The 13,202-nt window shown below is 36.8% G+C and overlaps 1 protein-coding gene across 2 annotated transcripts in view; it reads left to right on the forward strand.

Moving 5' to 3' along the window:
• Dcaf10 (DDB1 and CUL4 associated factor 10) overlaps positions 1-13,202 on the forward strand; it is a 40,618-nt gene that overhangs the window by 10,294 nt on the left and 17,122 nt on the right. For both annotated transcript variants that reach the window (XM_055605253.1, XM_055605254.1), the window contains exons 2-3: positions 749-862; positions 12,303-12,500. In XM_055605253.1, the coding sequence (XP_055461228.1) occupies positions 749-862; positions 12,303-12,500 (312 nt within the window). The remainder of the gene's footprint in view (positions 1-748; positions 863-12,302; positions 12,501-13,202) is intronic.

Genomic DNA, 13,202 nt, shown 5'->3' on the forward strand with positions numbered 1-13,202 from the left:
AACTTTATCATAAGTGTGTGTAGGAGGAAGACAGTATGTGTAGAAGTCCTTACTATTTGGAGTTTCAGGCATCCACTTGGGGCTTGAGATATTTCCCTCATTGACTAGGACAACTACAATGCTCCATGGTTTATACAATCCACATTCTCTCATGTATATTTAGATTGCTTTCAATTTCTTTTTACAGTGAAGCGTATCTTGACATGTTTCTCTGTATTCATTAATAATTATTTCACTCTACTAAATTCTCAAGAAAATATTGCTGAGTTAAACAGTTTGCATGTTTAACATTGTGGTAGAAGCCAGGAGTGGCGGTGCCTGCTCTTAATCCTAGCACTCAGGGAGGCAGAGGCAGGTGGATTGCTGTGAGTTCAAAGCCAGCCTGGTCTACAAAGCGAAATGAGGACAACCAAGGCTACACAGAGAAACCCTGTCTCGAAAAAACAAAATAGACAGAGAGATAGAGAGACAGACAGACAGATAGATAAAATTAAATTTGATAGATACTTTAGAGGTGCTCTTTAAGCATGAGCGGCGTCAGTTTACGCACACTTCATTCTGTGAGTGAGAGTTCCATTCCCTCGTCCTGCTAGTATGGATAGTACCAATCTTCCAAATCTTTGCTACTAATATAAAAACTTGGGTAGGAAAATTTTGTACAATTACTTGTATAAAAATATATATAATTATAAATACGTGAACCAGAGAATATAGAAGAATAAATGAGAAATGTGTGCTTTCTTTTCAGGTCAGTGCTGACAGTTGCTTGTGAACAGACTGAAGTTCTGCTTTTTGACCCTATATCTTCAAAGCACATAAAAACCCTTTCTGAAGCACATGAAGACTGTGTGAATAATATCAGGTGAGTGTACTGGTGAATAAGCAAGCCTTTGGAGTCTCAGAATCTGGTTTGCAAGTTAGTGAAAATGTCCTACATTATCCAGTTGTAAAACTTACCTTATAATTACAAATTTTACTGTTAATGATTTTTGGATTGGAACGTCTCTGCAATATATTGTTCACTTTCATGTGACTTTTTTTCTTTCCTCTTTGTGTATCAAGGTCATCATTATAAACCTTAGCCATTTACTGTACTACTGCAATGGCTTAATATCTCTCATAATCTTAATACACCCACATCCAGAGTACTGAGAGGAAAAAACCACATGCATAGAAAACATCTTTGTAACATCCGTGGATAATATCTTCTTCCCTACTCAATGATCTGGGAAGCAAATTACAATTGAATAGTTTGGTGGATTAATATACAATCCTTAAAATGATGATTGTAGAGACTGTATAATACTATAGACAAGTATTTGGAATTGTGTAAGTTAAAGTTATGCAAATTATACAAGTATGAAATGATAAAGAAGAAAAGGTTGTTTTTAACTCTTAGCAGTAGTTTAGAGTGGGTAATTTACCATTAACGTTCTATTTTCTAAGCAATGAAATTATGAATATGAAATATGAAATTGTATTAGTTTGATAATATTTTCAATATTATTTTTAAAAAGAAATGTGAAAAATGACTTGTAGTTTATGTGGCTTACTGCATTTTGATGTAATTCTGCTGACCCATCCATACAGAACCAGAAAGTAAGTAGTACCAAGTTGCAATCAGGTTCCAAAACAGATGTCAGTATTTCTGTAGCCATAGAACACAGACTGAGCTTTGCACAGGGCTGAGGCTATAGGGTCCTGGTCTGATTCCAGCGCTGATACCTGCTAGTTACCGTCCTATCAGTTAAAACATTAAAGCACTAAGGAGTTCTGTGTGGAGAAAGAGCCCGAATCACCACGTGAAGCCAGGACTTTAGTTGAAATGTCTGTCTCATTTTTGAAAGTCTGAAAAAAGAAAAAGCTGTTTTGATGAACTGAGGCTGTAGGTTTTAGCTGATAATGACACAGCCTCAGCCAGGCTGCAGCACTTGCCTTTAATCCCAGCACTCTGGAGTCAGAGGCAAATGGATCTCTGTGAGTTTGAGGCCAGCTTGGTCTACAGAGAAAATTCCAAGATAGCTAAGGCTACATAGAGAAACCATGTCTCAACACCCCCCGCCCCGCGCAACAACAACAACAAGAACAACAACAAAAAAGACACAGCTTCATAATGGAAATTGAGTTGAAGGTATTTGTTGGGTCAGTGACTGAAATGTGTATGTGTGTTATTTCCAATATTACCATGAAACTGGGGCCCTGAAATATCATTATAAAACCCCAGTGGTAGTCTAGGGGCTCAGATGGCCAAGTAGAGGCAAGTCTAAAATCCCTTAAGTAGGAAGGGAGAAAAAAAAATGTTTTCTCCCACTTAAGCCTATAACCAAAATTTCAACATTCATAAAGACATCTAATATTAATACAACAAATTTAAACCACCAGAACAGGGATTTCTCTGGATGAAATTAACTTATGGAGTAAGTAGTCCAACAAAGACTTTATTTTTAAAAATAAATTATTTATTTTTTTTTTTGACTAGGTAATACATGCACGTGGTACAAAATTCAAAGGTACAAAAGGGTAAACAGTGAAAAGTAAGTCTATTTCCACCTCTGTCGCCTAGCCACCCAGTTTCCCTCCCCAGAGGCAACCACTATTACTAATTTGCTATCTTTTTTTGAGATAGTTTATGCATGTTCAAGCATATAAATAAACATACATATACACATATATACCCCACATATACTTTTATATAAATGGTAGCATTCTACACATACGATTATATGACTGGCCTTTTTAACTGAACATATTTAGAGATCATTTCATATTAGTATCCATGGGATGATCTATTCTTTTTAACGGCTGCATAGTATTCCATTGATTGGGAGAGACTTAAAACATTTTGGAATGCTTAAAGAGATAAGGAATACTCTCCATTAAAGAATGAGGAGTATAAATTAAAAGAATCAGGTTTATATAGTAAAGAGGCAACTTGAACACATGGAAATAAAATCTGTTGCTGTATGAAATATATTTTAAAGGGGGAAGGTCAGAGTAGGGCTTTTGCTCAGTGATAGCTACTTAGCATGTGTAAGGTGCTAGGTTGGATTCCCCAACCTTGCTGTGGAAGATAAGAAAAGACTGGCACTTAAAGGAACACAGTTCCAGTTTGGGGCTAGGGATGTAGCTCAGGTGTAAGTAAAGTATGTGCTTAGCATATATGAGGCCCTGAGTTCAATCTCTAGCACCAAAATTAAAAGTAAAAACTTGGAGGTATAGCTTAATTGGGAGAGTTCTTGGTTAGCATATGTGAAACCCTGAATTTAAAGATAAATTATTGATTGATTGATGAATTATTAAATGATTGATTGCTACATGCATGTGGTACAAAATTCAAAGGTACAAAAGGGTAAATAGTGAAAAATAAGTCTATTTCCACCTTTGTAACTAGAATTGGATATGGTGGCTCAGAACTTGGGAGGGAAGCAGAAAGACTGGGAGGGATTCAAGGTAATCTTTGGCTATATGCTGAGTTCGAGGCCAGCTTGAGCTATGTGAGACCCTCTTTTAAAAACAAAAAATAATAATAACACAAATTTTAAAATGTACAAAATTTAAATCTAATTGGTCAGATGAACTTTACTCTTTCATCATTGATGAGTAAATTGGAAGTTGGAAAATAATACCAAAATATTCACCCAGTATATATATATAAAAAATGATTAAAGAGTATGAGTATATAGTTAAAATAGCAGATTAACTGAAACTATAATATATATAAAGAATTGCAAAATACTGGACATGGTAGCACATACCTATAGTCCAAACACTTGGGAAACTGGAAGATTTCAAGTTCAAGGCTAGCCTGGGCCTCAAGTGGAAGCTTTTTTCAAAATTAGTTAATTAACTAATTAATTGTAAATAATTGGAGAGATTCTGAGCAATTAATTTTATAATTATTCAGACTACTTAGTAATGAGGGAGAACCAGTTATCTTTAGAGTTCGAAACAGGTTCAAGGTGAATCTTATTTGGTTAATAGGTTATGCTAAAACTCCAGATTAAGATCTTAAGAAGCAGAGACTGGAGAGAGATGGCTGAGTGTTTAAGAGCACTAGCTGCTCTTCCAGAAAGCCTTGGTTCAATTCCCAGCACCTACATAGGGGTTCACAACCTTCTGTAATTCCAGTTCCAGTGGATCCCCACCTTCTTCTGGCCTCTGTAGCTACCAGGCACGCATGTGGTGCACAGACATACATGCAGGCAAAATACCCATACATATAAAATTTAAAAATATTAAAAGTGGGGGGCTGGAGAGATGGCTCAGAGGTTAAAAGCACTGGCTGCTCTTCCAGAAGGTCCATGAGTTCAATTCCAAGCAACCACATGGTGGCTCACAACCATCTATAATGAGATCTGATGCCATCCTCTGGTGTGTAGGCACACATGCAGACAGAACATTGTATACATAATAAATACATAAATAAATATTTTTTAAAAAATATTAAAAGTGTTAAAAAAGCTAGTAAGGTTAGAGGTCAGTCACATGTGGAAGTATGATAAATAAGTTGACAAGACATTTCTTCTCATATGCTACAAGGAGAAAATGGAGCATATTTGATAAGGCAAGACCATGTAACATTTTATTGGGTAAATACAGACTGAATAATTTTAATTAGGTGAAATGTTCACTGTAACTATTAGCAGTGCAGAAAATAGAATTCTGAGGGGTTTTCTTTAACAAAGCTAAAATGAAAGCAATAAGCCTGGTTCAGTGATATGTGCCTGCAGCGTCAACTACTTAGGAAGCCGAGCTGGGAAAGATCACTTTTAGCCCAGAGGCCTAGGGAACAGGAAAACCTAATCTACAAACAGATAAACAGTTCCAGAGATGTAGTCTAGTGGTCAATGCTTGAGTAGCAGTTAGCCTGTGGAAGGCCCTGGGTTTTATTCTCAGTATTGCATTGTAAAACAACAAAAGAACAAGACAATTAAAACCTGTAGATAAGCACTGTACAGTAGAAATGTAATACGAGGCACGTATATAATTTTTATTTGTGAGTTGTATTACTAAAGAAAGAAGCAATATTAATATATTTTAAAAACTAATTTCAACATGTCACTACACATTTTTTGAGATATTTTACTTTTATTTTCTAACGTTGCCTCAAAACCCAGTGTTTTGTTATACTTAGGACACACTGTTATACAGTGTTATACTTAGAACACACTAAGTATAAAATGGGTCACATAGCAAGTGTTTGAAAGCCAAATGGCACTTATTGATAACATATTTGGCAATGTGGCTTTATACAGTGACAACAGTAAGTTAATGTAGAGAAGTTTTGTAGTATGAAATAGTACAATATAATAAGGCCATGTTTAGGAAGAAAACAAATACTGGGCATTTTCAGACATTTAAATGTATGCCTTTTTTTTTTAACTTAATGGAATAATTAAAGTTTTATAAATACAACTTACAGCTTTCAGACCACCAGAAAGGAAGGACACATGGTCAGTTCAGTAGAAATGGGAACGCTTAAATTGTTTTTTTAAGTTAAAGCACAAACGGAATAGAAATAGAAGTCCTTAATATAAGCTGGGCATGTATTGCATGCCTGTAATCCCACCACTCTGGGAGGTAGAGGGCAGGCAGATCTCTGAGTTCAAGGCCAGCCTGATTTACAAACTGATTCCAAAACAGCCAAGGCTACACAGAGAAACCCTGTCTTAAAAAACAAACAAACAAACAATATATATAGATAGATAGATAGATAGATATAGATATAGATCTTTCACAGAAAACATCCATACATTGATATTAATTAAAAAATAGCCTGAAAGTCGGACGTGGTGGTGCACACCTTTAATTCCAGCACTTGGGAGGCAGAGCTCTGTGAGTTCAAGGCTAGCCTGGTCTACAAAGCAGAGTTCAGAACACAGACCATCTAGGGCTACACACAGAGAAACCCTGACTTAAAAACAAACGAACCAGTCTGGAGCTGAGCATGGTGTCTCCATTAATCCCAATACATGGAAGATAAAGGCAGGAGGATCTCTTAAGTTCTAGGCCAGTCTGCTCTATATAATGAGTTCCAGGACAACCAGGGCTACACAGTGAGACTCTGTCTGAAAAACAAAACAACAAAACAAGACAATCTGCAATTTGAATGAGAACAGGAATCATTTATATGATTTATATATGTGTTTGTGTACATATGTATATATAAGCAGCGATGTCACAAAATTATTTATAATATTGGACAGATAAAAGAACCAATGACATTAAAGGTAAAATGCAATAGTATTTATAGTAAAAGGAAAACTCAAAAGAGAATCACAAACTTTGTATGTACCTTAAACCCAGCCCTGACATCACAAAGCAAAATCAAAGTATCAAATCCATAGTGATAAATGAGGTTTGATAGCTGAGTACAAAACTAGTCAGTGTAAATCAAGCTGTTGAAGAATTAAGACTGCATATTAAAATGCCATGAATAACATTTCTAATAAGACAGGTGCTGAATAAAGTAACTATATACATGTCTGCACATTTTAATAGAGCTTCATGAACAGGAAAGAAGGGAACTCTTGGGCTACAAAGGAAGTAGAAGCAGGAACACTGAGAGGTAACTAGCTTCAGCTTTTACCCTGTAAGATATGCTGGTGACCCTGGTGACTCTGAGCTTTTGTTTTGATAGAAATGAGTACAGGGGACAGGAGACTTGATTCTAGGGTCAGTTCCATTTAAAGATTCTTTTAGAAGGCTGTAAAATCTGAAACCCAAAGTATCTTACTTTCCTCATAAAGGTAACCTAAAAATAAACCACTCTAAATCTAGCCTAGCATCGAGGAAAGGGTTAAGCACAAGCCAGTCCTCATACACACTGACCCTGCAGTATAGTCCAACACCTCCAGCCATCAACTGTATATTGGAGACATATTGGAAGAACTTCCTAAATTACCTATAAAACAAAAATGTGTAAGTCAGCCAGGTTTGGTGGATCTTTTAATCTCAGCACCCCAGAGGCAGAGTTAGGTGGAGCCTTGAGTTGGAGGTCAACCTGGTCTGAATAGTGAGTTCTAGGCTGGGGCTTTAAAAAAAAAAAAAAAAAACAAATGCTGACTGTGGTAGCACATGTTGATAGGATTTCCTGAAGGAGGTGGAGTGAGGAGGATCAGAAGTTTGAGGCCAGCCTGGGCCACATTCAGAATACACACTCACAGAAAGCAACAACAACAACAAAAAAAAAAACAGGTCAGTCCCAACTTTTGGGAGGCAGAGGCAGATAGATCTCTGAATTCAAGGCCAGCCTGGTCTACAAAGCAAGTTCCAGGACAGCCAGGGCTACACAGAGAAACACTCTCCCGGGAAAACAAAAAACAAAAACTCCACAAGTGTTCAAGTCCTCACTGAAGTAAACTCATACCATAAAAAAGCTAACTCTCCCCAGACTAGTCTGTTAATGCAGTGAACTTTTGACTAAGATACATGACATCAGAGACTTTCATAAAACTAACATTTTTGTTGAGTGGTCTGCCACAAACAGCTGAAGTTGTTTTGGAGAAGGCTAAAATGTTAGAATAACAACCCTTCCTGATATGAAATGTAGCCTTGGGCCAGAGACAGGGAATGAAATAGATCACCTAGAAGCAGACCGGTAAAATAGGAACATTTACCTAAGAGCAAAAGCATTGCAACTCAGTGGAGAAAAATGGAAAAGATGAAATTGATTATACACATGAAAAATAAACAAAATCAGATCCTTCTCACACCATGGCTGAAAATAACTTAAAGTTAAAGACCTAACTATAGTAGCAAACCCTTAAAGTTTTAGGAGAGAGTAGAGAACATATTTGTACCTATTTTTAAGACACTAAAGGATAAACCATTAAAGATTGGTGAGTTCAACTGAATGACGTTGTAGTTTTGTTATAGAAACCCTCTAACAGTATGGGAAGATAAAGGCTGATAGAAGATACTTCCAATCATGACCATAAGGATTTTGAGGCTATTAAACCTTCTAACAAAATGTGCAGAGAATCACAGTGAGCAATAAATATGGAAAGGTTTTCAGGCTGATCATCAGTTGTCAGTGAAGAAATACAAGTATTGGCAGTGATAAGAAGTAGGAACACAGGTTTATTGAAAGAATCTAAATGGGTCACATAGTTTTCAAACAGTTCAGCAATGCCTGGTAAAATTAAAGATCATTATACTTTTAACAAATTAATACACACCATAACCACATGAATTAGATGCATGAAGAGGAAAGATTGATTATAGCATTAGGGTAATAAAAAGAACGTGAATGTCTGTTAAAGAGGAGAGGAGATACATGTTAGTGTACAATGGAATACTATACATCAGTTAAATGAACCAAACACATCCTAGAAGTGTAAGGATGAGACAGAAAAGCAAGTTGTGGAGTTAGCTGTATGGTATGATACCATTTATATAAAATTTTAAAACTTCACAAACATAAGCTTGATGAAGGCATGCGTTTATTCTATTTTATCCTAGCACCCAGAACTGTGCCTTGTACATGGTGGGTGCTCGTTATTTATTTCCAGAATAAATTCAGTACAAACCGTATGAAAAATGATGGATATCTATATATTAATTTATAGTATTTAAACACGTGCATGGGGAATGACAAATTTTGGATAGTGGTTCCCTCTGGAGAGGGAGGGAGGGGAATGGGCTTGGGGAGGGACTCACAGTGTACTTCAAATATGTTTGTATTTTCAGACAATTCTGAATGATAACAAAATGTTAAAATTTGATAAAGCTGGGTGGTGGGTATCACAGGTGTTTGTTATATTTGTTCTAATTGTTTCTATTTCTAATAGTTTACAATTGAAAATTTTTGTATCTCAAAAAGAATAGACTTGTATCAAGTTGTTTGCCCCTACTCAAGATGACCTTTGACTAACCTGTCAAATTCTGTATCAGTATCAGCTCATGTGCTACTGTTGCATGCTGCCTTAGCACTGGTGCCTCCAAATTTGAAACTACTTCTTCCCGTTTGTTCACTAGGAAAATGGATTTTGAAGTTTGTTTAGAAGCACAAGTAACCTAAGAGGTTAAAGACCAGAAAGATCTCTGGGTGAACTGAAGTGTTCACTACTTAATAAAACTAACTTCTGTTTCGTGAGTCCTTATTGTGTGTCAAAAACCAGCAAAACACTTTTCATAGGATATATTCAAGATTTTTAAAAACTTGGGTGATGGGGAATGACAGGTGCTTTGCTGACAAGCCTGACAACTTGGGTTTAAAGCCTTGGACCCACATGGTGGAAGGAGAGAACAGCTCCACAAAGTTGTCTCTGGCCTTTGCATGTGCACCAGAGTGAGTGTACATACATACATACACAGACATTAACATTGCCTACATTTGTTTTTGAGGTAGGGTCTTGCCACGTATAGGCCAGACTGGGCTTAAACTCACTGTGTTATACTGGCGGTCTTGAACTTGTCATAGTTCTGCCTCAGCTTGTTGATGTTTATCATGTCTTTGTATGAGACAAATGCCATACCGGTTTTAAGGAATGAAGAAACCATCACTCTTATAAAATTGTCCAAGGCTTCATATACAGGAAAGAGTAGAAATAGAATCATACATGGTTCATTAGACTACTTCACTATAGCTGTCAAGAGGTGTGGGCATGCATTTTCTGGTTTCGTTCTGGGTAGTCATTTTGTACATTCTTGGTAATGTCTTCAAGTTTGTGTTTTAGTTTTCTGATTTGTTAATTTTGTAAAATAACAATAGTGATAGCTAAGAATATTTTCTGTTCATGTCTTAAGAAAGAAGTATGTTTATAATTTAAATACATCTCTTTTATAGGCTTACTTCTTAAGATTTATTTATTTTTATTTTATGTGCAATGGTGGTTTTGCCTACATATGTCTGTGAAGGTGCCAAAACCCCTGGAATTGGAGTTACAGACAGTTGCGAGCTGCCATTTGGGTGCTGGGAATTGAACCCAGGTCCTCTGGAAGAGCAGCCAGTGCTCTTAACTGATGAGTCATCTTTCCAGCCCCTAGGCTTACTTCTTATTTATGACAACTTTGTTTAGATGTAAGAGTCCATGTAGCAATCCAGGTTCTTGTAATTATGAGAGTGAAAGGAGAAAGCCCCAAGGTAACTCTAAGAATATTCACTCAGTGATGCCACCAAACCAATGCAGTGCCTGCTTACTACTTCAGAGTCTTGTTTTTCCTTTTCACTGTCTTTGTTGGTCTTTGGCTATTTTGTGTATTTCATACAATACATGACAAATGCAGCATTTGCCAGTTGCCATTATATATACACATATGTATATGTATATATAATGCATGTGTAATTCCACAAAACCCTGAAAGTGATATTGGAGAAGTGGTCAAGATACATATAAAATCATTGGCAATAAAGGATCTGATAGAGAAAAATATTAATTAGGCAGAGTATTGGAAATAACGGTACAAGAGACACTTAGAATTTTGTGAGAACTTTACTGGCTCTTGGTTGATGAAATCTGAGGATTTATGGAAAAGTAATCTTTTCCAGTATCAGAAATTTATCAGTTAATGCTTTTGGGGGGAAATGAATGAATTAATGTCCAAGTATTGAATTTTTCATTAAGGTAAACTCAATTCAGAATTATTAGCTTTTACTCCAAGATTCTTTGTACATTTTGGAAATTAAAATATCCTTCATGCAACAATCACTTTTTAGTTACTTTATTAACAAATGCTGAAAAGCTGATTACTTTAAAAAATAAAAACCCAAAAGTTTGCAGACCTGTCATCTAAATGATCATTGTAAAACTCCTATGTAATCATTTCCCTTTCTTATTTAAAGCCCTGGAGGTGGCTGGGAGTGCTGGTACACACCTTTAATCCCAGTACTGGGGAAGAAGAGGCAGGAGGATCTCTGTGAGGCCAGCCTAGTCTGCATAGTGAGATCCTGTTCAGAGGAATCAGGGATGGAGGGAGAGAAGGGGAGAAAGGCCATTGGGAATCACTGGAAGGTATCAGTGATAAGTTCCACATTTGTCTTCTTGCCCACATGTAGCAGTCTTTTACATACCTGTATGTCTCTTAACCTCTGGGAGTTCCTATTCCTTTCTGTCAGCTCTCATTGTAGTCTTTCCTAACTACCTCTTTATTTTCACATAATTATTTTATATAACAAAGTGTTTTTGTCCTCTGGGTAATGAACTCCTTAATTCATTCATTTAATACATATTTACTGATGAAACTACCTCAAAAAATGAGCTAAAGAACTATATAGGAAGACAACCTCTGAACCACAAGGAAATGCATGTACACCACAAATACAACACACATACCCCAAAACTTACAGAGTGATTGGAGAGCTTTATCAAATTTGGAACCTACCCTAGACAAGATAAAGAGGGAAGGCCTCCTAGAGAAGATGACAGCTAAATGTTAAAAAGCAGGAGCCAAGCTTGGTTAGTACTTAGATGGGACACAGCCTGGGAATACCAGGTGCTGTGGGCTTATAAAAAAGGGGGTGGAGAACCATGATAAGTGATAAATTGCAGGAAGGTCACGATGTTGTTTTTAGATATTGGTATTTATTTTACACAGAATTATATATGATTTTATGTTGGAAGAAACTCCAGAATTCATTTTTCTACAGGAGACTAGGAAGTTATATGTAACAGTGTTTGCTAAAGACACCATCCTACTATTAAGTTAGACAGTAAAGCAAGTGTGAATGGTCAGTTTATAAGTGTTTATATAAAATATGTTGTTACTAAGGATTAGGAAATTAGTAAAAATGATAAAAAGTCTACATTATAGCCTGTCTGTCTTACAGTCTTGACTAATAAAATGTTGTCATGGGAAATTATTTGGGGAATGCTTTTGAATTAATAGATTTAAATGATGGCAATTTGAATTTCAAGTTTGATATGTAAATCTGTTACAAGTAGGAGGAGGCATGACTTGTAGCAAATCTCTATTATTAAAATCTAATACAGTGTCCCCTGAGCAGTTAAGTCCTTAAAATCTGTTGTCTAATAAACTTTCTCTTTTCATTTCCTGGGCAGATTTTGGGATTCTTTACTTTCTTTCCACCAACTGTGCTCCAAACATCTATTCACAATTTCTAGTTTCAAATAAAATCAGAAGCGAGGTGGGCCAGTTACAGTATGTCTCTAATGATTAGTCAGCAGCCTGGAAGTACGGCTTTGTGGACCAGGGCCACCATCTGCCATGTCAGAATCTCTGCGGCCTACAGGGAGGTTGCATTACTTTGTTTCCCACTGGTAATATAGAGATTGTTTCTAAAGTCGTATTTTCTTTCAGTAGAGATTAAATGAACCAGTTTTTCTTTTCTGCTTTTGTAGATTTCTTGATAACCGGCTATTTGCTACCTGCTCTGATGATACCACAATAGCACTATGGGATCTGAGAAAACTGAACACCAAAGTATGCACTTTACATGGTCACACTAGCTGGGTGAAGAACATCGAATATGACACTAATACAAGACTCTTAGTAACGTCAGGATTTGATGGAAATGTCATTATTTGGGACACTAACAGGTTTGTAAATAGGAGACCATGTTAGGAATGTAATACTGTAAAGCTTTTTTTTCACTTTAAGAGGTGGGGTGGGGAACAAGTTCAGTGTTCTGCTGTACAGTCGGGGAGTGGGGTGTCAGAAAATTACCTTTTTGGGCAGGGGAACAATCAAAAAATGACTCCTAGGCTGGGGACGTGGCTCAGTTGATTGAGTGCTCACTTAGCATGCAGGAAGCTGGGCATTTGTACCTCATCCCCACATAAAGCAGACATGGTGATATAAGCATGTAACCTCAGCAGTCCAGAGACAGACAAAGACATCGAACGTCAAAGGCATTCTTGGTTACATAGCAACTTGGAGGGTAGCCTGGGCTACAGGAGATGCACTTGTCTCAGGGGGAAAAGAACAGAAAAAAGAAAGAGAATGTGGTGATGCAGCCCTTTAATCCCAGCATTCAGGGAGACAGAGGTAAGTGTGGGTCTGTGAGTTTGAGGTCAGCCTGGTCTATAGCGTGAGTCCCAGAACAGCTAGGGAGGGCTATACAGAGAGACCCCGTCTTAAAAAAAAAACAAAAACAAAAACAAAACAAAACAAAAAAAACAAACTTAGTCGTGTATTAAAACTAAAGATTTTGGAACTAAGAATATAGTTCAATGGCAGAGAGCTTTTCTAACCTTCCTGGGCCCACCACTGCAAAAATAAAGAAGATGGGGGAATTTATA

Source organism: Psammomys obesus, unplaced genomic scaffold (genome assembly GCF_907164565.1).
Source record: "Psammomys obesus unplaced genomic scaffold, mPsaObe1.curated_primary_1811, whole genome shotgun sequence".
Classification (NCBI taxonomy): Eukaryota; Metazoa; Chordata; class Mammalia; order Rodentia; family Muridae; genus Psammomys; species Psammomys obesus.